Below are 26,304 nucleotides of genomic sequence, written 5' to 3'. Positions count from 1 at the left end.
AGAGACTGTGTACTAATTTGCGTGATGTTTGGACAAAATCTGTAGGTGTACTGTGAAAAAACTTGTTTTGCACAAAGCGGCCTCCTGGTGGCGCTATAACAGGCCGTTCTGGAAAGTTTGGGGCAGAGGTTCATGGTTGGCATCCAGGGAGTGTGTGTGCAAAATTTGGCATCGACTGGGTTAACGGTGGCTGAGATTAGCTGGTCACGGACGGACGGACGGACGGACACACGGACACACGGACGGACGGACGGAGTGCAAAACATACTCTCCCCATGCCTTCGGCTGGTGGAGACAAAAATGCAAAATCAATAGGGTGGGCCAGCAAAAAAAAGCATCTCCAAATCTGAGGCCATCGTTCTCAGCAGGAAACCGATGGATTGTACAGTCCAAGTAGGGAATGAGACATTACCCCAGGTGAAGGACTTTAAGTATCTCGGGGTCTTGTTCACGAGTGAGGGGAGGACGGAGAAGGAGATCAGCCGGAGAATCGGAGCGGCGGTATTGCAGTCGCTGTACGCACTGTTGACGAAAAGAGAGTTGAGCCAGAAGGCAAATGAATGGATGGATGGATCCCACCCAGGCCCAAAATGAAATGAATGACGTGAAGAACACGTCACCATGGCAGAGTTTCAAGGCACCATCTGTCGTATCTGATTTTACCATTCTACACTGTACAGAGACTAACCAAAACTGGAGAGCAGAAGAGAATTTGAGACGGTAGTACAGTACAGTACAGTACAGTACAGTACAGTACAGTACAGTACAGTACAGTACAGTACAGTACAGTACAGTACAGTACAGTACAGTACAGTACAGTACAGTACAGGCACACACAGGAGCCTGGCTGGCCACAGGTAGTGACCAGCCCAACTGACCAAGTAATCGTATTCTGGTTAGAAAATGCATACCACTTCAGAGATAAATCCCTTTCATCCTGTTCTTGCATGTCAACAAACTCTTTAGTCCTACAGATAAGATGGTGTGACACAGGAACAAACAGAACAAAAGGTAGTATAAACAAGCCTGCATCACCCCAGGGGTCCCCTGAGAAGAGTATCTCAGACCGACACCCATGTAGGTGACAACAACTGAGAATACACAGGAACACACATTTGTCCAAGAACATGAAAATATTGTAGAATTATCGGTTCCCAGATTCCACCGGAGTCCCCCAGGAGTCTATATAGTTGGTCCCTTTTGTTTATCCCTCAACACAAAACAAATCCCTTTGCCGAAAAGTTGTAGCTTACAGTTGTAGATCTGCTGTTTGTTTTAGCTGAATGTTCGAATATCTATCTATCTACAGTTGAGAAGTTGGACACGTTGGACGCGTGCACAACTTTGTGCACAGTTCGGGTGGCCAAGTCATAGACCGTCACATATGCGGAGTATGCGGAAGTTACGTTTTTGCCTGTGCGTTGTGGCCGCGATATGTCACTGACTTTACCTCTGTGTTTACAACCGCGCACGGTTTCCTCAGCGGGGCCAGCTTTTGCAGTTTCCCTTTCCATGATGCGATGGAGCGATTGCGGTGAGTTCAGAAAAAACATGGTCAGTGGCCAAAGACACATCCCTGTCTGCCTTTGTTCAAAATGTACGCTTTGTGTGTGTGTCTCACTCGGACACAATATACACAGAGAAACAACACAGACTCGTGGCGTATGATGATGTGCCCAGAATAAAGTTGATAGAGTTCAAATGGTTAAGCCTGCTTTATACTCTGACCTCATACAATGACGGCGTGCACCAACAATAGCCGATCTACTGTGTGGATCTAGCCTAATATATCTAGAGAACTCCATATATGGAGCTGGCTGATACATCTAAGTCAGACACCAGGGATTCCATATATGGCTGACTCATTGTGACATCACTGGGACGACTCAAGCATTCTAAGATACCAGGTACAACCACGATTTCCAATGCTACTCATCCTCCCTCAGCACAGGACACAGTAGGCCACGGAAGAGGACAGCGGACAGGACATGATAGAGACCTCTTTGACTATATATCTTCAAGACTTCTGACCTCTGCGCCGATTATCACCACTTGACAATACTCAGAGTCAGGATCCAGACTCATACTCCTTTGGCTTGAGCTACTAGTTGCCTAGTCTTAGACAACCAGTCCCCTTTCCTTTGATTTATATTTTTCATTAGAGGTTGCACGAGTTGGACCACCAAGTTGGACCAAACATAATGAATATTTATCGTTAATAGACCTTTACACAGACAATACATCTGAAGCAATGAATCTTGGCATTCGGAAGTTACAGACTTCAATTGCACAATATTCATTTGTGTTGAACCAAGCTTCAACCTGTTTACACAGGACATCAGCATCTCTCAAACATCCACTTCATGGGGACTTATTTCTAGCAAATATAAGACAGTACAGAACTCAGCCAACGCATAAGATCGGCAGATGGAAGTATCTTCTACCAAATGAGGCACCCAAGAAAAAGAAAGAGAGACAGCTAATGAAACCGATCGGCACAGCTACGGATACAGAGTACCCCACACTGAACGTTATGGTGTTGGGGTACGACATGACCGTGGTGGAGCACTTCTCTCAGTACATCCACAACCTCTGCAACAGGCTGGGCGTCAAAGTGCAGGAGAGCTATGCATTGCCCACCAAAAGCACAGAGGTCCTGGTCATGCAAGAGCAAGGCACCAAGATGTATGTCGACTCTGTCCTCAAGACTCACAGGAGAGTTGTACAGCTCTGTCATCTCAGCGCCACATTGTGCCCAACCTTTATGGATGTCCTTTTGAAGAATCAACCTGAGGGTGTTCAGGTATCTGTAAAGGACCATACGGAGGCTGACCACCATGCCCGTTTCAAGACACGTCCAGAACTAGAGGGTCTCATGGCACAGCTCAGTCACAAAGACTAATTTACTGGACGGCAGGAATCGATCAGGCAAAACTGCTCCGAGAGCTATCTCATCTGCTACAGTAGCTCCCAGATGATGCTGTCATGCGGCTCACCGGCCTCCTCGACACACCCTCTCAAAGGACTGGTCATGACATGAGTAATTTCTCCTTATGGACGTTTTACTACGTCAAACAACAGGCTGCACAATCCTCCTCCTGTTGGCTGTTCCCCCATGCCTCGGACCTCCCAAATCAGCCAAATGTAACTTTATCAATGATAAAGCCGAGGAAATCAAAAACAATCCTCGGGAGCTATGGAAGTTACTAAACAACCAACTAGGCTGTGGTCGGAAACTAAAAACCAGGTTTACTAACATAAACATCAAATCGAATAACACCCTCATCACTGACAAACTCGATGTAGCCAACCACTTGAACATCTTCTTTACAAACATTGCAACAAAGCTGGTTAGCAAACTGCCCTCCCACTCTGGGCGTTTTGGTGTAGAGCACATCAAAGCCTTCTACAAAAACCTTGGTGTTTGTAAAGATGATTTTAAAATGGCAATGGTAACAACCGAGGAGGTACTTAAAAAACTGAGTGCCCTCCAACCCCACAAGGCCACTGGCCATGACAATATTCCCTCCAAATTTCTCAGAGACTCAGCCTTTTCCATAGCTCCAGTCATCACCCACATAGTTAACCTCTCCATCAAACAGGGACAGGTCCCCCAAGATTTTAAACTGGCTAAAGTAACCCCCTTGTACAAAAAAGGGAGTAAATTAGAACCCGGCAACTACCGCCCTATTTCTATTCTAAGCTCCACCTCGAAAGTGATGGAAAAAATAGTCTATGAACAGGTTGAAAAGTATCTTGCCACTAATAAATTGCTGTACGAGTTCCAATCTGGTTTCAGAACATCCCACTCCACTGACACATGCCTCCTCTATTTGAGCGATCACATCAAACACGAGGTGGATGCTGGAAAATACTGCGGCATGGTCATGCTGGACCTCCAAAAGGCTTTTGACACCGTGAAGCACTCCATACTGGTTAACAAGCTTAAAGCTATTGGTTTTGATAGCACATCAGTGAGCTGGATGCAATCCTACCTGGAGGGGAGAGAACAGATGGTGGAGGTGAACGGAACACTGTCCCCTCCCCTCCCAGTGAGCTGTGGTGTCCCACAAGGAAGCATACTAGGGCCTTTACTGTTCCTAATTTATGTTAACGACATGACTTCAGCTTGTGACTGCAACTTGTTCCTGTTCGCAGATGACTCAGCACTGCTGGTCTCGGACAGGAACAAACTGCAGGTTGAAAAGACCCTCAGCTCTGAACTCGGTAGAATCTGCACCTGGCTCGCTGATAACAAACTATCCTTACACCTGGGAAAAACTGAATCCATCCTCTTCGGATCAAATAGTAAACTCAGCAAGGCAGATGGCTTCTTGGTTAGAGTGGGTGACAATATTATCACACGAAAAGATCAAATTACCTACCTAGGTTCCATCCTGGAGGCTAATCTTTCCGGTGATAAAATGGCCACCAACGTAATCAAAAAAGTCAATCAAAGAACAAGATTCCTTTACAGGATCTCCTCACTGGTCAGCAAAAACACCTTGAAGACCTTAACAGGAGCCCTCGTACAAGGTTTCTTTGACTATGCATCCACCTCTTGGTACCACAGCACCTCAAAGGCCCTTAAAACAAGGCTCCAGACCTCCCAAAACAAACTGGTCAGGCTCCTACTTGGCCTCACCCCCCGAACCCACCTCACCCCTGCCCACTTTGACAGGCTGGGATGGCTTAGGGTCGTCGACAGAGTACAGCATCTTGCAATGGGTCTGGTCCACAAGATTCGATACACCACCAAGATACCCATGTACCTGTCTAAATACTTCCTTAATGTAAACGAAGTCCACACCCACAACACCAGAGGGAGTGCAACAAACCATGTACAACCCAGATTCGGCACAAACAAGGGACTAAATTATTTTCGCTCCTATGCCACCAAAATGTGGAACGCCCTACCAACAGTCATTAAGACATGTGAATCCCTTGACTCCTTCAAAACCGCTCTCAAAGGGCACCTACGGATGGCTGCAATTCGAAACTGGCCTCTGTAAAATCTGAATCCCCCCCACCCCCCCCACCCCATTTCCCTCACTGTATATTGTATATTTTCCCAGTGCTTGTATATTTTCCCTTTTTTGCTTCCCATATGATGAATTCCTGTTGTTCTTTAACTACATAGAAATGTCTATTTGTATGTCTCTAAATGGTTGTATGTCTTTAAATGTTTTGATGAATTGAACAATGTGGACCCTGTTGTAAACAAGTGTAATGCTTAATTGGGTCGTCCACTCACAGTTGACAGTCTTTGTATTGAGTTTGTGCTTAAAATGTACTGTAAATTCTACAAACTGTTAATAAATATTTCAATCAATCAATCAATCCCTTTCAGGAGAGGTTAGAAATCTTTATACCTTAACAGTTTCCGTGCCGGGAATGGATTACTCCAGGTTAATGTCGCTGCCGTATCGGACATACCCGCCTTTTGTTTTATGTGTTTAATCCGCCGTAATGTAATGAATCAAAAGAAAATCCGTCTTCGTCGCGGAGTATGAGACTGGATGGCTTCGCTGTGATGACGAAACCGGAAATCGTCACATGCTGTGGGCTGCTAGGGCTTCTGGGAAATTGAGGCCAATGGAAATGCATTGGATGCAACGCCTCATTGAAACCAATCTTGTGTGCGTCTTCCGGGTGCACCAAGATGGTGGATGCTACACACAGATCATAACAAACCACGGGAGCTTTTTTTGATGGATTTTCGCGGATTAAAAGCCCAAATAATTCAGCGTATGCTCTAAAGGTAATACAACAATCTCGGCAGTGAAGGGGGGTTGATTAAAATGCGGGTTAAGCGTAAAAAACAGTCAAACTGTTAAAGGCCCTATAAAGCCAGCTAGAATGAAAAATATAAAAAAGGAAAGGATCGTATTGTTAGACAATCTGTCCCTGTTCCTTGGATTAATAATAATAATATTAAACCCTTATTTGTATAGCACCTTTTATGACATGAAATGCAGCTCAAAGTGCTTTACAGAGCAATGGAGAAAAAAAAGAAAAGCAAGGCATAAAATAACATTAAAATAATAGCAGTAATGCAAATGAATAACACCAAAGAATTTAAAAGATCAACTAAAAGCAAGAGTGTAGAAGTAGGTCTTGAGCTGTGCTTTAAAAATGTCTACAGAGGCTGCTTGTTGAAGGTACAGTGGAAGTTTGTTCCACGCAGTCGGCCTGTAGAAGCAGAAAGCTGCTTCACTGTGCTTTTTAGTTGCCGCATTCTTTAGGCACAGCGAGCAGGCCAGCAGTGGAGGACCTGAGGGGCGGTTTGGGACATGTTTGATTGATTGATTGAAATATTTATAAACAGTTTGCAGAATTACAGTACATTTCAAGCACAACTATCAATACAATGACTGTTAACTGTGAGTGGACGACCCAATAAAGCATTACACTTGTTTACAAGAGGGTCCACCTTGTTCAATTCATCAAAACATTTAGAGACGTACAAATAGACACTTCTAAATAGTCAAAGAACAGAACAGGAATTCATCATAAAGGAGGTAAAAAGGGAAAGGAAACATACAGCGAGGGGAAAAAGGGGTGGGGGGGGGATTCAGATTTTACGGGGGCCAGTTTCGAATTGCAGCCGTCCGTAGATGCCCTTTGAGAGCGGTTTTGAAGCAGTCAAGGGATTCGCATGTCTTAATGACTGTTGGTAGGGTGTTCCACATTTTGGTGGCATAGGAGCGAAAATAATTTAGTCCCTTGTTTGTGCCGAATCTGGGTTGTACATGGTTCGTTGCACTTCCTCTGGTGTTGTGGGTGTGGACTTCGTTAACATTAAGGAAGTATTTAGACAGGTACATGGGTATCTTGGTGGTATCGAATCTTGTGGACCAGACCCATTGCAAGATGCTGTAATCTGTCGTCAACCCTAAGCCATTCCAGCCTGTCAAAGTGGGCAGGGGTGTAGGTAGGAAGGTGCGAGACCATTGAAAGCTTTATAAACAAGTAAAATATTTTTTAAATAAATCCTACAAACAACCGGAAGCCAATGCAGTGAAGCTAAAACTGGAGTAATTTTGTTCTTTTAGTAATTATGTTTTAGACGAGTTTGCATTGCAAAGCAGTGCTTCGAACGCTGATGTCATGTCCTGTTTAACTTCCAATGTGATATATCCAATGCTGATCGTGTTAAAACTCTGGCTGACGCATTGTCAGGTTGTAATCTGTCAGTTGTTTTCTTTGGCAGTCCAGAATTTGTATTTTTCATGTACCAAACTTCATTTTCAAAAGTGAAAAAAGTCCTAGTTTGTTAGAAGTACACAATGAAGTTTTGCGTCTTTTGCTAGTGCTGTAATCAATTAATCATTGCATTCATACGGGCAGTCTACCATTCATTGTCAAAGGAAGCCGCTAGTGGATGATCATCAGCAACGGAAAACATGGTTTGTTGGTCGCGTCTGTAAACGGTCAAATTGTCACCAAATGGAAGCATAGGATTAGGAGACACACACTCTCTCCGCTCTAATTCCGCTGAGTTCTCGTCTGAAAAGCAGGGCTGGACTGGGTCAAAAGGCTAACATTTGGCCCAAAAACATATTAAAGCAATGGGGGCGGCCCATTCTTTGGGCGGCCCATTGCCCACTGGACATAACCAGGCCAGGATCAGTCCAGGCCTGATAATCACAGACAAGTTTGCATTGCAAAGCAGTGCTTTGAACGCTGATGTCATGTCCTGTTTAACTTCCAATGTGATATATCCAATGCTGATCGTGTTAAAACTCTGGCTGACGCATTGTCAGGTTGTAATCTGTCAGTTGTTTTCTTTGGCAGTCCAGAATTTGTATTTTTCATGTACCAAACTTCATTTTCAAGTCCTAGTTTGTTAGAAGTACACATTTCATTTCAAGGGGGAGTGGTTAACCAGGCTAATAAGTACTACAGTAATCATCAATATCATCATTTTATTTACATTATTATTACAACAGTATATAGGACATATACTGTACATCTTCAGGAGAGTTGAAGTATGTTCTACAGTACTTTAGTTTACCAAGGTTTCCCCCTTCAGCTGAATCACAAACTTAATCACCATCCCAGCAGTGATGTGATTTTGTTTATTTTCCTTTTTAGGCAATTTTTTTATTAGACCAAGTACAGTCTCTGCCAGCTAGAGTACACATGATAAATTGTACTCTGCCTCTGTACTCTGCCTCTACCTCGCACACTGTTTAGAGAAACGGGGTAATCTTTGTCGGGTCTCCTGAGAACCACCTTGTGCTTGTCGAGGCTAAATGTCAGAGGCTTGGTGTGAAATCGGGGTCATGTCCTCATTGGAGAGTTTGCTGTTGGAGTGCTCTAATGTCTTCATCAGCTTTAGCCTGAACACATAAGACGGAGGGATTTATCAAAGGCTATACAGAGCTGAAACAGTGTTAAGGCCTCTACAGTCCGTTTTGTTCCTTGCGTGGGGGAGTCAAACGGACATTTACTTATTTTAGACATGTATAGTCCTTGCGTTTCTTGCGTCGTTTACGTCAGTCTATTATAATATTTAATGTGCAATCATCTACTCGCCCACTAGATAGCAGCTGTGACACCCCCTGGCACCTGCAGTTGGTCTATTTTATTAAATGCGGATGCGATGCGTCAAATATGTTTAGATTGTATGTATAAACTGTACTGACGTGCCACTGAGTTGAGATGTAGTTATAACTGTATATAATGAGTTTTACACTATATTATCAATCGAAGTAGGCTATATACCACTGCCTCTCCATAAGCTCACACCACGACAAAGTTTTGCTAGTGCTGTAATGAATTAATCATTGCGGGCAAAGGAAGCCAAATGGAAGCATAGGATTAGGAGACACACTCTCTCTCCACTCAAATTCCGCTGAGTTCTCGTCTGAAAAGCAGGGCTGGACTGGGTCAAAAGGCTAACATTTGGCCCAAAAACAATGCAATGGCCCATTCTTTGGGCGGCCCATTGCCCACTGGACATAACGTTAGTCCAGGCCTGATAATCACAGACGAGTTTGCATTGCAAAGCAGTGCTTCGAACGCTGATGTCATGTCCTGTTTAACTTCCAATGTGGTATATCCATAGAGTATTAAAAGGATATAGACTGATCTGGCGCGAAGCTCCACCCCCCCCCCCCCCCCCCCCCCCTTTTGAAGCACCCGGAAGGACTGTCTATTTCCGCCTTTTTTCGCCGATTCAGCATTTGGGCCCAAATGCGGAAGTGCAACTGAGCGCTCAATGTTAAAGCCCAGCTGCACAGGGTTTCCTCGTCATGAATCCACAGGTCCGCGACCGTCCGCCTGCAGTCCTTCCTCTTACCACTAGGGCCCAGCGCTTCAACGTTGGAGTGCCTAGCTGGCCCCTTGGGTATATCCATGCCGATCGTGTTTACGTTTACAACTCAATGTGCCGGCGGAAGTGTTGTCCTCTTTCAAGAGCGGTCGAGCAGAGAAGGAAAAGCCTTCTTGCTCTCTGCTGCCTCCAGGTGGGCAGGGTGTCCTCGACGCAAGGTACACAACGCAAGCAATTTGGTTGCGTTGGCTTTGGATCAGATCTCAACCCGAAGGAGCGAGACAGATCACGTAACCGACGCAACGCAAGGGAGGAATTTCTCTCACTCTCCGTTCCTAATGTATTCTTGCGTCGATGTTTTGTACACAAATATACACGTATACAGTACAGGCAGAACACGTCATGCTCTGGAGACTCTGGATAAGATATATGCCGTAATAGCCGCAAGGAATTTACATAATTTATTCAGAACGAGAAGAAAATGTAATTATTTATGATTCTGCGCAGGCTTAATTATTCTATAATAGATCAGGGTCAACTTTGAAAATGTATTTTGCATTACCTCTGTATTACTATTGCATTACTCGAGTGCATTCATCATCAAAACAGAAAAACAATAACTCAGTAGTGGGAATGATTACAAGACGTGTTCCAGATTCATTGCTTTGATTCATCTGTTAAGGCTTCCTTGTGAGCTAATTAACCATCTTGCTTCACAGAACACTTTTCGTCATTGAGCAATGTACCATTCCAGGTGACTTGTATTCCCTTTCATGTTGACAAAGGTCTCCATGAACAGTGGTGGACAGTAACAAAGTCAAATTTCTTGAGTACTCTATTTGAATACTTTTCTGTAGCATTCCTGTAGTTAGTGTCGAAGTGTCCTTGAGTAAGACTCTGAACCCTTAATTGCTCCCGATGTGCAGGTTGGTGCCTTGAATTCAAGTCTTTATGGGATGCGTAATTGATAGAAAATAAGTACTCTTTTGGGTGAACTACTCCTTTAAGCCCTATTTAAAATATTGTGAACATAGTAGTTCAAGCTGTCACAACGTGACATTGCAACTTTCACTTGCAATGGAGTCATATTTGACCAGTGGTGTACTTTCACGTTCAAGTACTGGGTTGAGCACTTGAGTCCACCGCTGCAAATGTCTCCATGAATCAAAGGCATCCATGCGAGGCATGGAACAGAGCAGAGGCGAAGCGCCACTTCTTGAACCTGATGAAAATTCACCTTGAGACACGAGTCAAATGAAACCACAGAGTACGCTTGCAGTCATTATTAATGAAACGTCTGGGAGCTGAAGGCGCGGCGTGCCGCTTCGTTGAGGAGCGACAAGGGGTCTCTGCCAAGAGCACCTGGCAAATATTATTCACCCCACAGGCTATTGCAGGATGTTCCCACGCTGACCAATCACAGGACTTGGAGTCGCACCAACAGCCACAATTTAGAAGCATTTACAGGTGACAAAGGGAGAAAAAGAGAGTGGAGGGAACAGGGGGGGTATGTGTGTGGGGGGGGGGGAGAAGCACATTGATATTCTGCTGAGAGCCCGGGCTGCAAACAATCAAAATAAGTGATTGTTGTCCTGTGGGCTGGGTAAGAGACGTGTGTTGGGGAGAGTGAACCCCAGGTATTCTGCCAAGCTGTCTGTGTGTGTGTGTGTGTGTGTGTGTGTGTGTGTGTGTGTGTGTGTGTGTGTGTGTGTGTGTGTGTGTGTGCGCGCACACGCGCGCCTGCGTGCTTGGATGTGTACTCAACTTTAGCCTTGTCGCAGTAATTCCTTCACTCATTTTCATTAGTCTGGGGGATAGCCTGTGAGCGCTGGGCTGTAAAACAACGCGATAGCTCTGCAATCACTCAGGAGCATTGTTATGTACACCTATTATTGCTACCACACAATGGGCATCGGAGCTGCAACCGGGTTGTACAGGACAATTAACAGTAGTTTGGTCTGAAAATGGTTTAAAGGGACATTTCACCGCTGGAATTTGAATTTGGAATTTGAAATGTGCACCCTATGGCCAGAAAAAATATGAAATCTGTGTGTTTGACTAGGGTTTGACTGGATTGCTGAATTCCTACAATGAGCATAATGCTTTGGTCCACTGCCTCTCCTTGTGGAGAGGGGGAGGCTGCGTGGAGGTGTGACTTGTAGTCCAGGAAGGAAGTGAGACCACATTTTCCACATTCATAAACATGGCTTCACGATGAAAATATCTAAAACACATATTACACACAGAAAAATCCCAGGATAGTGTTTCTTGTGTCCTAAACATCATTAAAATAGATCTGGTTGCAAAAGAGGCCCTTTAATGCATGTACCAAACATCAAGGTATTTTAATATACTGTAATAACTGTTACTGTAACAATAAAAAAGCATAGTGTGAAAACTACCCTTCATGTTGTGTCTGACAGGAGTTAGCATGAAAATAACCAATTATAGACACAAGATTCAAGTATATCTTCTTGAAACTGTCGTGTATTGTAGTGTAGAGTGTCATGTGAGTGTTGATCACCTACTCCATATGTTACAGTGTTAACTTAAGTACAATAGAATGAGTACTTTATGTAATGAGCATAATTAAGCCACAGTCAGTTTTGCTCTTAACGCAAGTAAACAAGTACTCAAAATGAGTATTTTGAGTAGGAACCCTCTTGCTTTTGATTCAGAGTATTTACAGATTACAGTATGTTTAAACAGGAACAGTGATGATCATAACCTTTAGATGCTTTTGAAACCCTCCTCCTCAACTGATGGCTGCTAGGTTTTTTTCTTTAGAGCTTTGTCACGCCGGGTTTGTATTGTTATATTTCCCTTTATAATGCAGGCTTTGGTGTGCACAGAAAAAGAGAAAATGCTGAGACCCGAACAAAAGCTGTGCATGTCTGTGATGTACATGGAGGGTGATCAAGGGAGCTTTAAGCTATAGACTCAGTAGCCTGAGCAAACGTGTTAGGTTTCTGGTCTAGAGGGGCGGGTCGCGGCTCAGATTTGCGCACGCCCTGATTGGATCTCATCGATCTGTCCGTCACCCCCGGCCCTTCCTCTCCCCCCTAGTGCAGCGCTACGTCACATCATTTGGAGCGACGCCCACCCGGAAGGGTTGACTGTCTCCCACTTTTAGACCAGAGCGGCCAATGCGTTCCTCCAGGCTTTCAATTTTTGCACCAACAAAAATGAAAGCCTGGTACCGAGGCTATAGACTCAGCAACCACCTGCAGCCAAAGCTGTGTTGTATAGTTCAGCCCAGCTCTCGGGACAAACGTCACCTTCTGAACATGGTTGACCACGTACTGTACCACGTACTGTACCCGTGTGAAACAAAGACACCCCAACGCCAGACAGGAACACACATTGTCCCTTGTCAACATGACAAGTACCAGTACAGTAGGCCTGTCACAATTTTTACATAATCACTTGATCGCAATTATTTTTCGCATAATATTCACCAGAATTGTTTCCATGTACAGTAAAAACAATGTTGAAAGATTTTCATACTTTTTCAAACATAAAAAATACAGGGAAATAGCACATCTACAAGATCACAGTGCATCATCACAGCGCATCACATCATCATTTTTATCAAAATTATTTATTAGTATCAAAATGATGTATTTTGGCTATAGTACTGTACATTATTTATTTTGATTATTGGCAACAGTCTTTGTCATTATACGTGGCCACTAGGGGGTGGTAATTGTCATCCACTGGGATCCCTATATAACTCCCCTGGCAGGGAATCAGCGAACCCTCAAGTCATGTAACGTCAGCAGTTTCTGTCGAACAGCTACATATATACAGTATAGATTCTCATCGTCAAACAAATTTTGCGATCGTTTCATTGAATCAAACAACGATGACATTTTTATGGACAAACTGACTTTGTCCAATAAATCAAGCTGATGGGATGGCCTGGCCATCATACTGATCCATGGCTGTCATGTATGTCATTCTTACTATTCCAGCAAATACACTGATGGAAAATGCTCCAGCACAGTGTTTGCCAAACATAATATGGTCACCGAGAGAGAGACAGCACCCATGCATGTGCCATGGTCACAGAGAGAGCCAGCACCCATGCATGTGCCATGGTCACAGAGAGAGATTTAGCACCCATGCATGTGCCATGGTCACATAGAGAGACAGCACCCATGCATGTGCCATGGTCACAGAGAGAGACAGCACCCATGCATGTGCCATGGCCACAGAGAGAGATTTAGCACCCATGCACATGCCATGGTCACAGAGAGAGAGACTGTACCCATGCATGTGCCATGGTCACAGAGAGAGACAGCACCTATGCATGTGCCATCATGGTCACAGAGAGAGACAGCACCTATGCATGTGCCATGGTCACAGAAAGAGAGACTGTACCCATGCATGTGCCATGGTCACCGAGAGAGACAGCACCCATGCGCATGTGCCATGGTCACCGAGAGAGACAGCACCCATGCATGTGCCATGGTCACAGAAAGAGAGACTGTACCCATGCATGTGCCATGGTCACAGAGAGAGAGACAGCACCCATGCACATGCCATGGTCACAGAGAGAGACAGCGAAACAAATTTCAAAAGAGACTATACCCAAATAAAAGGTATCGGGTATGGTCGCCCCTCAATTCTTTCCGCCGAACTCACAACGACCGCTCGGTGCCCCAGTTCTTGTATTCTTTATTTTTTTTTACTGAGAATAAGGATAGAAATATATTTAGGGTTAGGCATAGTTTTACTGGGGTTAAGTTTAGGTATAGGGTTAGGATTAGGCATAGTTTTACTGGGGTTAAGTTTAGGTATAAGGTTAGGTTTAACTGTTTAAGCATAATTTACTTAGGTTACTTTATAGGAATACCAGGCCGCGCAGTTCCACCGGCAGTACGCCTGGGGTGAGTTGGTAAAGGGGCGACTCGTCTGGTATTCAAATACAATACTGGAGCATTCGACTGGGTCTGCACATTATATTTCTCCTGACTGATGTTTTGGTCACATATCATGCTTCATAATTCATATTATATAATTCTCTACAATTCTCATAGTTGTAATGTATTATAATTATTTTGTGTGGTCCAAAGTCATTATAAGTGGTCATTGGGTGCTTTAAGCCTTAAAGCACCCAATGACCACTTATAATGACTTTGGACCAAGGATAGGAATGTCATTCATTTGCTTAAAGTTTAAGCAAATGAATGACATTCCTGGAGGTGTAGGTCGAAACATTTTGTGTTCTTGCGCACTCTAGCCTCAATCCTATTCCAACTGTATCCTAATGGGCTGAGCTGCAGCAGATTGTTTCTGATCTGTCTGACCCTCCCAAATCTACTCAGATAAGGAGTGCAGGGAGCGGCTTTAAAGTTGCTTCTCGATGCAGGAGTAAGTAAGATATCCACTTCAGATGTTGAAAGAGGTGACTTCACTGGAATAGAAGATGCTCTCTGTCTGCTCTGCAGAGCATGTCGACCAAAGCCTCTGTCCACTTCCCTGTTCTTACATTGAGGATGGATAATACAAAACACTGATTTTATATTTTGAAATATATATTATATTTTATATAAATGTGTATGTATAATATGAAAAGCACAGAAAAGAGCTACAGGCATTTGTCTGGCAACTTCATTAGTTCATTATCGCTAGATGGGAAGGAGCACAAAATACAAAAGAGACGAGAAAAAGTGCCCTTCTGGGCACAGGTCTCCACCAGGTTATCCACAGATCCGTGCAGTTAGAGGTAAAAACACTTTTTGGCCAGTTATAGCGCCACCTTGAGGTTGAGTTGAAATTGTTCATGTGGCATTTCGTCCTCGGCCTAGTGGGAATGTGGGTGCACAATTTCACGGAAATCACGCGATGTGTTCATGATTTGCAGCATTTTGTTTGAAAGTGAGCACTCCTGTGAACTTTGGAAGCCAATCTTAACCAATCAGGATGGAGTGTGAGAAATCTGAAAGACCGGTTTGGTTGAATGGCTCTAGAGAGACTGTGTACCAATTTGCGTGATGTTTGGACAAAATCTGTAGGTGTGCTGTGCAAAAACTTGTTTTGCACAAAGCGGCCTCCTGGTGGCGCTATAACAGGCCGTTTTGGAAGGTTTGGGGCAGAGGTTCATCGTTGGCATCCAGGGAGTGTGTGTGCAAAATTTGGCATCGACCGGGTTAACGGTGGCCGAGATTAGCTGCTAACGGACAGACACACACACACACACACACACACACACACACACACACACACACACGGACGGACGGACGGACGGACGGAGTGCAAAACATACTCTCTCCCCATGCCTTCGGCCTGGTGGAGACAAAAATGAGTGTGTTTAAGAGAGAGAGAGAGAGGGGAGGAACAGCAAAAGCGAGAGGGAGGGAGGCTGTTTGTGTGTGTCTCCCCCTCCTCCTTCACAGTCAGTCACCTTCCATCAGGAAAACATTCTCTCTCCCACACGTCCTGCTGCATGCCTGTCTTCACCTCCCTCTGCCTGTCCCTCCTCTCTCCACACTGCTGTCCACTTCCTTTTCCCCCTCGGTGGTATTACAGCCAGCTATGATGACAATGTGGCCTTCTGGAAATCATCGCATCTCAGGGTGACTTTGGAAGGTTCTGAAGCTCACGTTGCTTTTAGATTTTATACACCGACGCACAACAAAGTATAACTAAACTAGATAAAGTGCCAATCGGCACAGGTCTCCACCAGGATTCTTCCTCAGCCTAGTGGGAATATGCGTGCACAGTTTCATCGCAATGGGACGCTGCGTTGAGGAGTTGTGGCGATTTGTACAAAGTGGGCTACTCCTGAAAACTGTAGGAGGCAATCGTGGCCAATCAGGATGGAATATGAGAAATCAAACAAACCTGTCTTGATCACATGACTATGGAGATCATGTGTACCGATTTGCGTGAAATTTGGATAAAATGTGAAGGAGTAATAATAGAAAATGTGTTTTACATATGTCGGCCTCCTGGTGGCGCTATAAAGAGCAGTTGTGAAAAATTCCAGGCAAAGGTTTTTCCTTGGCCTCTAGGGAGTTGGCATACAAAGTTATCCACAGATCCGTGCAGTTAGAGGTAAAAACACTTTTGGGGCAGTTATAGCGCCACCTTGAGGCTGAGTTGAAATTGTTCATGTGGCATTTCGTCCTCGGCCTAGTGGGAATGTGGGTGCACAATTTCACGGAAATCACGCGATGTGTTCATGATTTGCAGCATTTTGTTTGAAACTGAGCACTCCTGTGAATTTTGGAAGCCAATCTTAACCAATCAGGATGGAGTCTGAGAAATGTGAAAGACCGGTTTCGTTGAATGGCTCTAGAGAGACTGTGTACCAATTTGCGTGATGTTTGGACAAAATCTGTAGGTGTACTGTGCAAAAACTTGTTTTGCACAAAGCGGCCTCCTGGTGGCGCTATAACAGGCCGTTCTGGAAAGTTTGGGGCAGAGGTTCATGGTTGGCATCCAGGGAGTGTGTGTGCAAAATTTGGCATCGACCGGGTTAACGGTGGCCGAGATTAGCTGCTCACGGACGGACACACGGACACACGGACGGACGGACACACGGACGGAGTGCAAAACATACTCTCCCCCATGCCTCTCCCCCATGCCTTCGGCTGGTGGAGACAATCAGGCTTATTGTCTCCACCAGGCCGAAGGCATGGGGAGAGAGTATATTTGTCTCCACCAGGCCGAAGGCATGTGGGGAGAGTATGTTTTGCACTCCGTCCGTCCGTGTGTCCGTCCGTGTGTCCGTGTGTCCGTGTGTCCGTGAACAGCTAATCTCGGCCACCGTTAACCCGGTCGATGCCATATTTTGCACACACACTCCCTGGATGCCAACCATGAACCTCTGCCCCAAACTTTCCAGAACGGCCTGTTATAGCGCCACCAGGAGGCCGCTTTGTGCAAAACAAGTTTTTGCACAGTACACCTACAGATTTTGTCCAAACATCACGCAAATTGGTACACAGTCTCTCTAGAGCCATTCAACGAAACGGGTCTTTCAGATTTATCAGACTCCATCCTGATTGGTTAAGATTGGCTTCCAAAGTTCACAGGAGTGCTCAGTTTCAAACAAAATGCTGCAAATCATGAACACATCGCGTGATTTCCGTGAAATTGTGCACCCACATTCCCACTAGGCAGAGGACGAAATGCCACATGAACAATTTCAACTCAGCCTCAAGGTGGCGCTATAACTGGCCGAAAAGTGTTTTACCTCTAACTGCACGGATCTGTGGATAACCTGGTGGAGACCTGTGCCCAGAAGGGCACTTTTTCTAGTTTGCACTCTGTCCGTGTGTGTGTGTGTGTGTGTGTGTGTGTGTGTGTGTGTGTGTGTGTGTGTGTGTGTGTGTGTGTGTGTGTGTGTGTGTGTGTGTGTGTGTGTGTGTGTGTGTGTGTGTGTGTGTGTGTGAGGGTGTGAGGGTGTGAGTGTGTGAGGGTGTGAGGGTGTGAGTGTGTGTGTGTGTGTGTGTGTGTGGTGTGTCCGTCCTTCCTTCCGTCTGTCCGTTACCAGCTAATCTCCGGCACCGTTGGCCCGATCCATGCCAAACTTTGCACACACACTCCCTGGATGCCAACGATGAACCTCTGCCCCAAATATTCCTCAACGACCTGTTATAGCGCCACCATCAGGCCGATTTAGGCAAAACACATTTCTGTAGATTACTCGTACACATTTTATCCATACATCACACAATTCGGTATACACTATCTCCATAGTCATGTGATCAACACGAATCTGCACCATTTCCCATTTCCCATCTTCCATCCTGATTGGCTTCCAAAGCTCACATGATTGGTCCGTTTCGAACAAAATGCCACAAATCACAAACGCAGTGTGAAATTATGCACACGCATTTCCACTAGGCTGAGGATGACATGCCACTAATTTTTTTCCAAATCAGCCTCACGGTGGTGCTATAACAGGGCATTTCCTGTTTTACCTATAACTGCATCGATCTGTATACAACTAATGTATGCGCACTCCCTAGAGGCCATGGAAAAAAAATTTCTCTGCATCCCTCCACATCTGCCGGTTATAGCGCCACCATGAGGCAGATTTCTGGAAAACACATTGTTTATGTTAGTCGCACAGATTTCATCCAAATCTCACGCAAATCGGTACACATGATCTCTGTAGTCATGTGATCAAGACGAGTCTGTTCGATTTCTCAGATTCTACACTGAGTGGCACATTTTGTAAAAAATTCTGCACATGTCCTGCTCATCCAGAATTCTATCCTCAGTGATGAGTGATCTGGATCTGAATATCCTCAACAAAATGAAGAAAATTGTTGCAAAGAAAAAACATGTTTATATTACTCCTAAACATTTTGCCAAACATCACACACACTCCTATCTCCTACCTGTGCCCAGAAGGGCAATTTTTCTAGTTTAACTACTGAACTGTTGGAGGGTAACAAGAACAAAAGTGTGTGTGTGTGTGTGTGTGTGTGTGTGTGTGTGTGTGTGTGTGTGTGTGTGTGTGTGTGTGTGTGTGTGTGTGTGTGTGTGTGTGTGTGTGTGTGCGTGTGCAGTAGTAGTAGTAGTAGTAGTAGTTGTTGTAGTGTGGTCACTGTGGTGCATAGCACTGTGTCTATCACAGTAGAGAGCCAAATGAGTACAGCACCTGACCTATAGCACGTACACGGCAGGAACCCTTTCTAGAGCTTCCTCCCACATACCACACACACACACACACACACACACACACACACAACATTACACACACTCAGCAAGTTACAGGCAACAGCCAAATCCCAACCAACTAAACATGAAACAGACACAGAGCTGTCGTCGCTTTCCCTTCAGGTTTTCATGCTGTAATTAGTCAGAAAAGGGCCTTTAGGGTCGGGGAAAAGCAGGTCAGAGAGGATAGGCCGTTCTCACGCCTCGTACAGCAAAAACAAACAGCAGAAACAAAGCCCTGCTTGGGCCATGGCAACGCAGCAGCCAGACGCTACTGATAGGGGTTTATCTCTGCAGTCGCACATAGCTCTCTCTCACAACACCACAGCCACTAGACTGGCCATAGAACTAAGGGTTTATCTCTGCAGTCGCACATAGCGCTCTCTCACAACACCACAGCCACTAGACTGGCCATAGAACTAGGCCAAGGACCCCTTAGCGAAGAGAGAGATGAAGCAGTGAAGGAAAAGGATTATAGTCTAGTCTAGTAAACTTAGTTATGTCAAGGAGTCGGACCCACAAACATTATTTGTATTTGGCTGCAGACTGCAGCATCTGAAAAGGTTTTGTGCCAGGAACCCCCCATACAATAGCGAATAGCCTATTTGTGTCAAAATCTTTCACAAATATTTAACACCACACTTACTAAAATTATTATAGCATCCAATTTTATATGTAGACCAAATCTTGTGTGTCTGTTAATGCCTGTTAAACCCTTTGCTTGTTTAGTTTAGATTGCTTTTCAGCTCTATATGATATAAACATAAATGACATATAGTGTTTGTTGCAAGTTTGTTGGAAAGGTTACTGATTGGAGTGCATACTGTATTCATTTGGTTAGCCTTTGTTAGGGTCAAGTTGCTTTATCAAGAGTTGCTTTAATAAGTTGATTTGTTTTTCTTTGAGTTATCAGTTCTTCTGATGAGTGCTGAATGATATGGATGGCCAAGGAGCAAGGACAGGATAATCAACTTCTTCAGGTCAGCTTATGAGGAGCTGATGGGTTAATTGTACTGCACCATGTCCCCTTTGATTCTGGGGAGGGCAGGGTTTGTTAGTTTGAATTTACTATTAGAATTTTTGAACAATGAACAATGTGTATTCCCTTTTGTGTTACTTGGTAGTGGTCTGATCACCCACTATTATATATGTTCCCCTCATGTCTCATTTTGGTCAGTCATGCTGTGAAGGGAGTTCTGTTCAGTCCCTTGATGTTGACCTCATTTGTTTTGGGGCCCAGATTTTTGTTGGAAAAATATGTGCTGCTTTCGGAACTCGGCTAAGCCTTGTTCCTGCAGCAACGCTGTCGTGCCAATAATCATGGTAAAGCACACCGTCTTGTGTAATATTGCTTAAATAAATACACCCCCTGGACATGACGCTAGTATGTCGCAGGGACTTACTCCAATCTAGCTCTGGTCCATAGCTCTAATGCAGTTGCATTTAGAGATATGGACCAGAGCTACCCCAATCCAACCCTTGATGCTGGGTCCCATTTTTCAGATTGTTTTTATGACTGGGCAGGGGATCGAACCCCAACCTTATAGTCTCAGGGCGGACACCATTTTTGAGTGGTGCAACCACTCCCTTACGGTGCTATGTGTGTGGCTGGGTGGGAGCCTGGCTGGGTAGCTGGGTGCCTGGGTATGAGCACGGAAATAGCATGGTTGTTTTTCACCACCTGTGCGCAACCTAACACACAAACAAACACACACGCACATATTAACTGTATGATGATTTCGGGTGTGCCAGTACAGTCATCCAACTCGGGTTTGAAATAAAAAAGGTTGAGAATCAATTATCTAGGGATGTGTAGGATATGTGCATCTCTGGAGTTACCAGCCTTTCTGAAACATTGGAAGCTCTCCATCATCAGGACATAGAGGAGGCAAACAGCGAAGAAACAGGACAGCAGGAGCCATGGCTGCAGTGTGAAACCTATCAGTGGTGATGCATGATGGAGATGGTTGATAAGCCTGTGTGTTTTACTCTGGCAGTGGGCAGAGTGAAAGGGGATCAGCCCACAGCAGTGTTTAGAGGTTCAAACACCCCCCTGGGGGAGGGGAATGGATCGATCCTCCCTGGCCAGTCGCCAATCCTCTCCCTCCCTCGCCTGTAGCTAGATATACATATACTGTGTGTGTGCGTGCTTGCGTGCGTGTGTGCGTGAGATGAGCTTATGGGTTAGCTGTGTTTTGAGCGGCGCAGAATACAGATGTTTTCTAGATGGACTGCTTTCCACAGAGAGGGCCCCTGCTGCGGTGTGTTCTGTCGTCATGATGCACTAATTAGAGGGCACGGTGGAGCTGCACTAGAGCTGCTGTCTCATTAGTGAGAATGGTCTCTGCTCCGTTGGGGCCCACATCCCACCCATAGGAGCTCCTCCCAAAGCCACTGGAGAACAGAACATTCCTACAACGCCTGCAGGGAGAGGACCTAAACAACCACATAGCAACCACAACTGGCGTAGTGCTCTACTCCATCCCTTAAACATTATACGCAGGCAGAGATGCAGAAATGCATCTCTGTGTATTGTGTATCTATGCCATCATAGATACACATAATACATATGCAAAACTACCACCACCACCATGCACACACACACACACACACAGGCAGGGACTCAGTAAAATCCTAAGGGCCATTTGGTACATTTATATACACTATCAGAGTTAAATGAACCCCTTGAATCCCTTTCCAGCTCCTGTCAACAGCACACAGCTTCAGAGAACAGGATTGCTGGCTCACAGGCAAAAGAGGGTTTCCCAAAAGGGGCAAATCCATACGCCCGCAGAAGGACAAGTGGCTGTGGTTTTGACCGGCAGTCCTACAAATAGCAAACAACCTCTGTGAAACAGATGTCACAAATCCACTGCTGTTGCCCGTCGCCTGTAAAGTGGGTGTTCCCGGGAGCTCGGATCAATGTGTTGTGGAATGGCTGTGACCTGCTTGCGTTTGGAGATGAGGAGGACGATGAGGAGCAGGAGTAGAGACAGTGGGTGTCTGGGCCACCGTTCGTCAGGCCCCGTTGTGACAGTTTTATCCCAGCTGAGGGGGGAAGGTAACACGGCGAACAGCACAATGAGGAGCGATAAACGTCAGGCCTGGCCCCAGCGTCGTGGTAATGGCTGACAAACGGCTCACTGGCTCTTCTCATAGCCAGTGGGTTGCACACATGCATGCATCTCTGTGATCAACTCCGTCGAGGTGGGGGTGGGGATCGTAGTGCAACAGCAATGAGTTAATTCCCGCAGGGTAGGCGTGCACGCTTTGGCCTACAGTGACAGCCGTGCTGTGACACTGCCTCGCAAATTATATTCACATGGAATAAAACAGTTCCATAGTGAGGAGCGAGTGGGAGTGACAGTAACAATGTAAAAGCATAAAGGATTAGGTTTCCATGTCTTGTAAGGGGACAGGGTTCTTGTGGGAATGGTGTTCATGTCTTTCTATTATTTCTATACCAAGCACTTGTGTTATATATATAGTATAATACAGTACAGTATATGATTATTGTGGGTGTTGTTGTTGTGACTCCCTGCACTACCACCTACCTATTGGTACCTACCTTTTAAGGATACAAATTACAAGCTTACACTTGCACAGTTGCACTTACACAAGTCAATAGGGATAAGTCAATCAGCTAAATATAAATATAAAATATAAATGCAGTGTGCTTGATAGATTTCTGACAATTCGCTTCATAGACAGCGTTACCACTCTAGATAAGGTAACAACATGTTGTTTTTCCGCACCAGACATGCCCTGCTCCCTGACTACCAATAGGTTCAAATAGATCGATCCACCCATCCCTCATTCAAACACTGCAAAAGGGTGTCTTAATGAACCAAGACGTACTAACATAGTATGCTATTGGGTGTTTTCTTTTCTGATGGGTGCTAGCCCCTCAAAAAGGACTAAAGTTTTAGTCCTCAAAACAAACATTGAATTTCTCTTTATTGTCTGTTTCTTAAACAAGCATCGTTGAAAGACGAACATTAAAGCTGTATATAGGAGGGGCTAGCGCCCCTCAAAAATATAAACCAGACCTGCTTCATTTTGATTAGTAACATGTGGGACAGTTGACTGGTAAACTGGTAAAAGGAATCATGTGACACAGAACATAAAAGTGAAATCAGTGATGTCATTGGGATACACCTAAATGTGAACCATTGAGTTACAGTATCTGTCCTCATGGTTTAACAATCCAAAGGGATTGATGATAATATCCAATAACTACCAAACACTGAGGAATAAAAGACTATGCCAGAGCACACATTTGCGTGATAAATGCACAGCTGCCGTGGCTGTCATGACCTTTGGCAAGGTCATTGCATTCCGGCAGCAGCAGCAGCACAAAGAGACAATGCTACAGTCAGTGTCTTTGTTGCAGAGTGGGCAGAGCAGAGACCTCTGAGTGTTCTCTGCTGTTGTAGCAACGTGTCTCAGCTCAACCTGTAGCTTCATCTGCATAAGTCCCGGAGGAAGATTTGACCTGCTCTCCCTTATTCCTTGGTTACATAAGTTTTCGTGTCGGAAACATGAAGCGAGTTACTCAGTTGTAATTGGTTGTACTGGGATATGATGTGTATAATTGGCAATGCAAGGAAAAAGTCTCCCATGTAAAATTATATCACAATCCAACAATGACGTGCATATTCCTTCACATTCCCAGTGCGAAGCAATGCAACCTATATCACCCCATAATATTTATTGAATGTGTTGACAGATAGAATGCTACAGGCAGGGGAACCACTTGGTAATTTGTGACCCATGACAACATATACAATTGGAGCTGCAGTGTTTTTGAACAATAAACTCTACACACTGTTGCATCTTTGAGTGGCCATGTCAGCACAAATTTAGAATAAAAATGGGAAAATTCTCATTCTACTACGCCACCGAAATGTGGAATGCCCTGCCACCATCCAATAAAGGATGTGGATCACTGGTTTCTTTAAAAACTGGCCTGATAAATCAGGAGACTATAAGGGGAGGTAAATGTAAATTACCATTGAAAGGAGGTGCCATAGTTTTTCCTCTTTCTCTTTAATTTGTACATAATGTATGTCGATGAATTGAATACATAGGACCACAATGGAAACAAGTCCCCAGGACTTTTTTGTTTTATCCTTTTAGCATTAATGTCTTACTGTACCACGTGCAGTTTATATTTCTGACTAATAAAGTAATCAATCAATCAATCAATCAATCAACCAACGAACCAACCATTGTCCTAACGGTTAACGATAACGGTTTTGCCTGCATCTTATTCTTACCTGTGTCCTGTCGGAACTGGTGCATGGACTGCAGGTCGATGATGTAAGGCGCAAGCTGGGCATCCACCTGGCCCAGAACCACGGTCCCCCTCACGTCTCCCTTCAGCACGTTCTCAATGTGGTGGCAAACAGCGGCGCTGTAGGGCCTCCACCGCCCGTGTTCGTTCAACCACTCCCAGACCACCACCCTGGCCAGGTTCTGTGGCGGGTATCCTAGCCCGTTGACCGATACCAGAACGCCAGAGCCTGGACGAGCCATCTCCCCTTTATACTAAGCAGCCCTGTTCCAAGTGTTGGTTGGCTATCTGTGCTGCTGGCGCTACAAGAGCTCAGTGACCCAGTCGGTCAACAACAGACACACCACAGCATTCTTACACCATGCTGACCATGAACAGCCTGTATCACTATGATGACAGTCTTCAATCATCTGGTGGTGCTTCAAGGAAGCAGCTCTTCCTTGAAGAGCCGCCTCTCTCCACAGGTACTTTCCAGCGTCTGGCTCGTTGATCAGCCCTAAGATCAGCCTCTCCTCCTGTGGCTGGTTGTAATAATGGTATAGATAACGTAGTCCTCAGACCTCGTCAGCAAGCCACAGCAATTTCTCTAAAGAAATAAATAATATTAAAATGAATAAATGCAAAATGGAAGACAGGTAAAATGAACAATGGGATCCCCCCCCCCCCCCATGAGAACTGTATTTGAATAGAAGTAAGTCAACTATATAGTACAGTGTTTCAGAAGGGGGGGGGGGGGGGGGGTGCAAAAGATGAAACTCATAAGCTCAAGTGCCTCAAGGTAAATTAATTGTTTACTGTACAAGTAGTGAGACATAAAGTTATAGTAAAAAGAGGTGGTTATGTGCTGTTTCAACAGCTCATTGTTTTGAAATGTTAGACACCACTGCAATTCCAGTAATATCAACCGATTTCTTTAATCAATGCAAATTAATACGAAGGCAATGGCATTTTTGCTGCTGTTCATCTGATTATATTAAACAGTCGTTAGACTTGATATATGCATATATGCAAATTCATCACGCACATTGTTTGTGTTCAATTTATTTATGGTTGTCGACGTACGGACCTGTAGGTTACGGTTGTGATGACAGGCTGATCCGCCAGGCAGCCTAAATGTATTCTGTCTATCTCAGTCGAATATTTAGCAAAAAAAAGAGGCGCAAATCTCGATAATAATTATAGTCAGGCATTTAACATCTCGCAAATCTTTAAAACCATTTGTTTAATTTAAGACCTACCTCTCAGTGTAGATAACCTTGATAAAGCGCAATTGCAGGAAATCGACAACGCCGTTGTTATACATTTCCACTGTGTATTTTCCATAGACTGCATGCATGCACGCTCGCTTCGGTTTGTTACTCCGCTACGTTTCCAGAGAAGATGCGTGCCCCAATTACAATCTCCAGGACGTGCGAGTGGTAGGCTGCTGCCACTGCTGCGTCCCGTCTATCTATCACGATGTTTCAGTTATTATAGGCTATCCGAAACTAAACGTGCATAGGCAGCATAGCCCTCCTTTAGCCGATCCAAAATTACGCACAAAGCCAAAGGTCCAGTCGCACCTGTATGGTTGTCGGTTGACATAGAAAACCTCACTCTCCCTTGGCTAGACGCGCAGAGCGCATCGCGAGGGGGGGGGGGGGGGGGGGGGGGGGGGGGGGATCGTAAAGGAATCGTAAAGGATGTTGCGTCGCTGGAGCGAGGTGAAGGAGAAGGAGTCTATCAGTTAGGCTATATGGTAATAATATAAAGCTCCGGTTTGCAGGAAACAATAACTCAATAGCCTATACCCTATAGGCCTTCTGCTACTGTTGATCGAGGGCAATGCATTTTCAGGACATTTTCTCATGGTCTGTCTGCGAATGTGATGCACATCATCACATCAGGTGCCACATCAATTATTGTAGGGCAGGAGCAGTATATGCTATCATTCCGGACCAGTCTACATTTACTTAATTGTAATTATAACAGTTAATTAATAAAACGAAACAATTTATATAGGCCTATTACAACATTTATCGATTATAGTAAAAACATACTGATTTAC

General features: G+C 44.8%; 1 protein-coding gene across 2 annotated transcripts in view; it reads right to left on the bottom strand.

Annotated features, from left to right (window-relative positions):
- dtx1 (deltex 1, E3 ubiquitin ligase) overlaps positions 1 to 25,756 on the bottom strand; it is a 70,017-nt gene extending 44,261 nt beyond the window's left edge. For both annotated transcript variants that reach the window (XM_083784155.1, XM_083784156.1), the window contains exons 1-2: positions 25,496 to 25,756; positions 24,241 to 24,843 (exon numbers count right to left, since the gene is read on the bottom strand). In XM_083784155.1, the coding sequence (XP_083640281.1) occupies positions 24,241 to 24,499 (259 nt within the window). In that variant the 5' untranslated portion in view covers positions 24,500 to 24,843; positions 25,496 to 25,756. The remainder of the gene's footprint in view (positions 1 to 24,240; positions 24,844 to 25,495) is intronic.
- Positions 25,757 to 26,304: the final 548 nt, after the last annotated feature.

The sequence above is a fragment of the Protomyctophum parallelum genome (genome assembly GCF_964188405.1).
Source record: "Protomyctophum parallelum genome assembly, chromosome: 15".
Classification (NCBI taxonomy): domain Eukaryota; kingdom Metazoa; phylum Chordata; class Actinopteri; order Myctophiformes; family Myctophidae; genus Protomyctophum; species Protomyctophum parallelum.
Note: the sequence above shows the minus strand (reverse complement) of the source record. Positions and strands in the feature narration are given on the sequence as shown.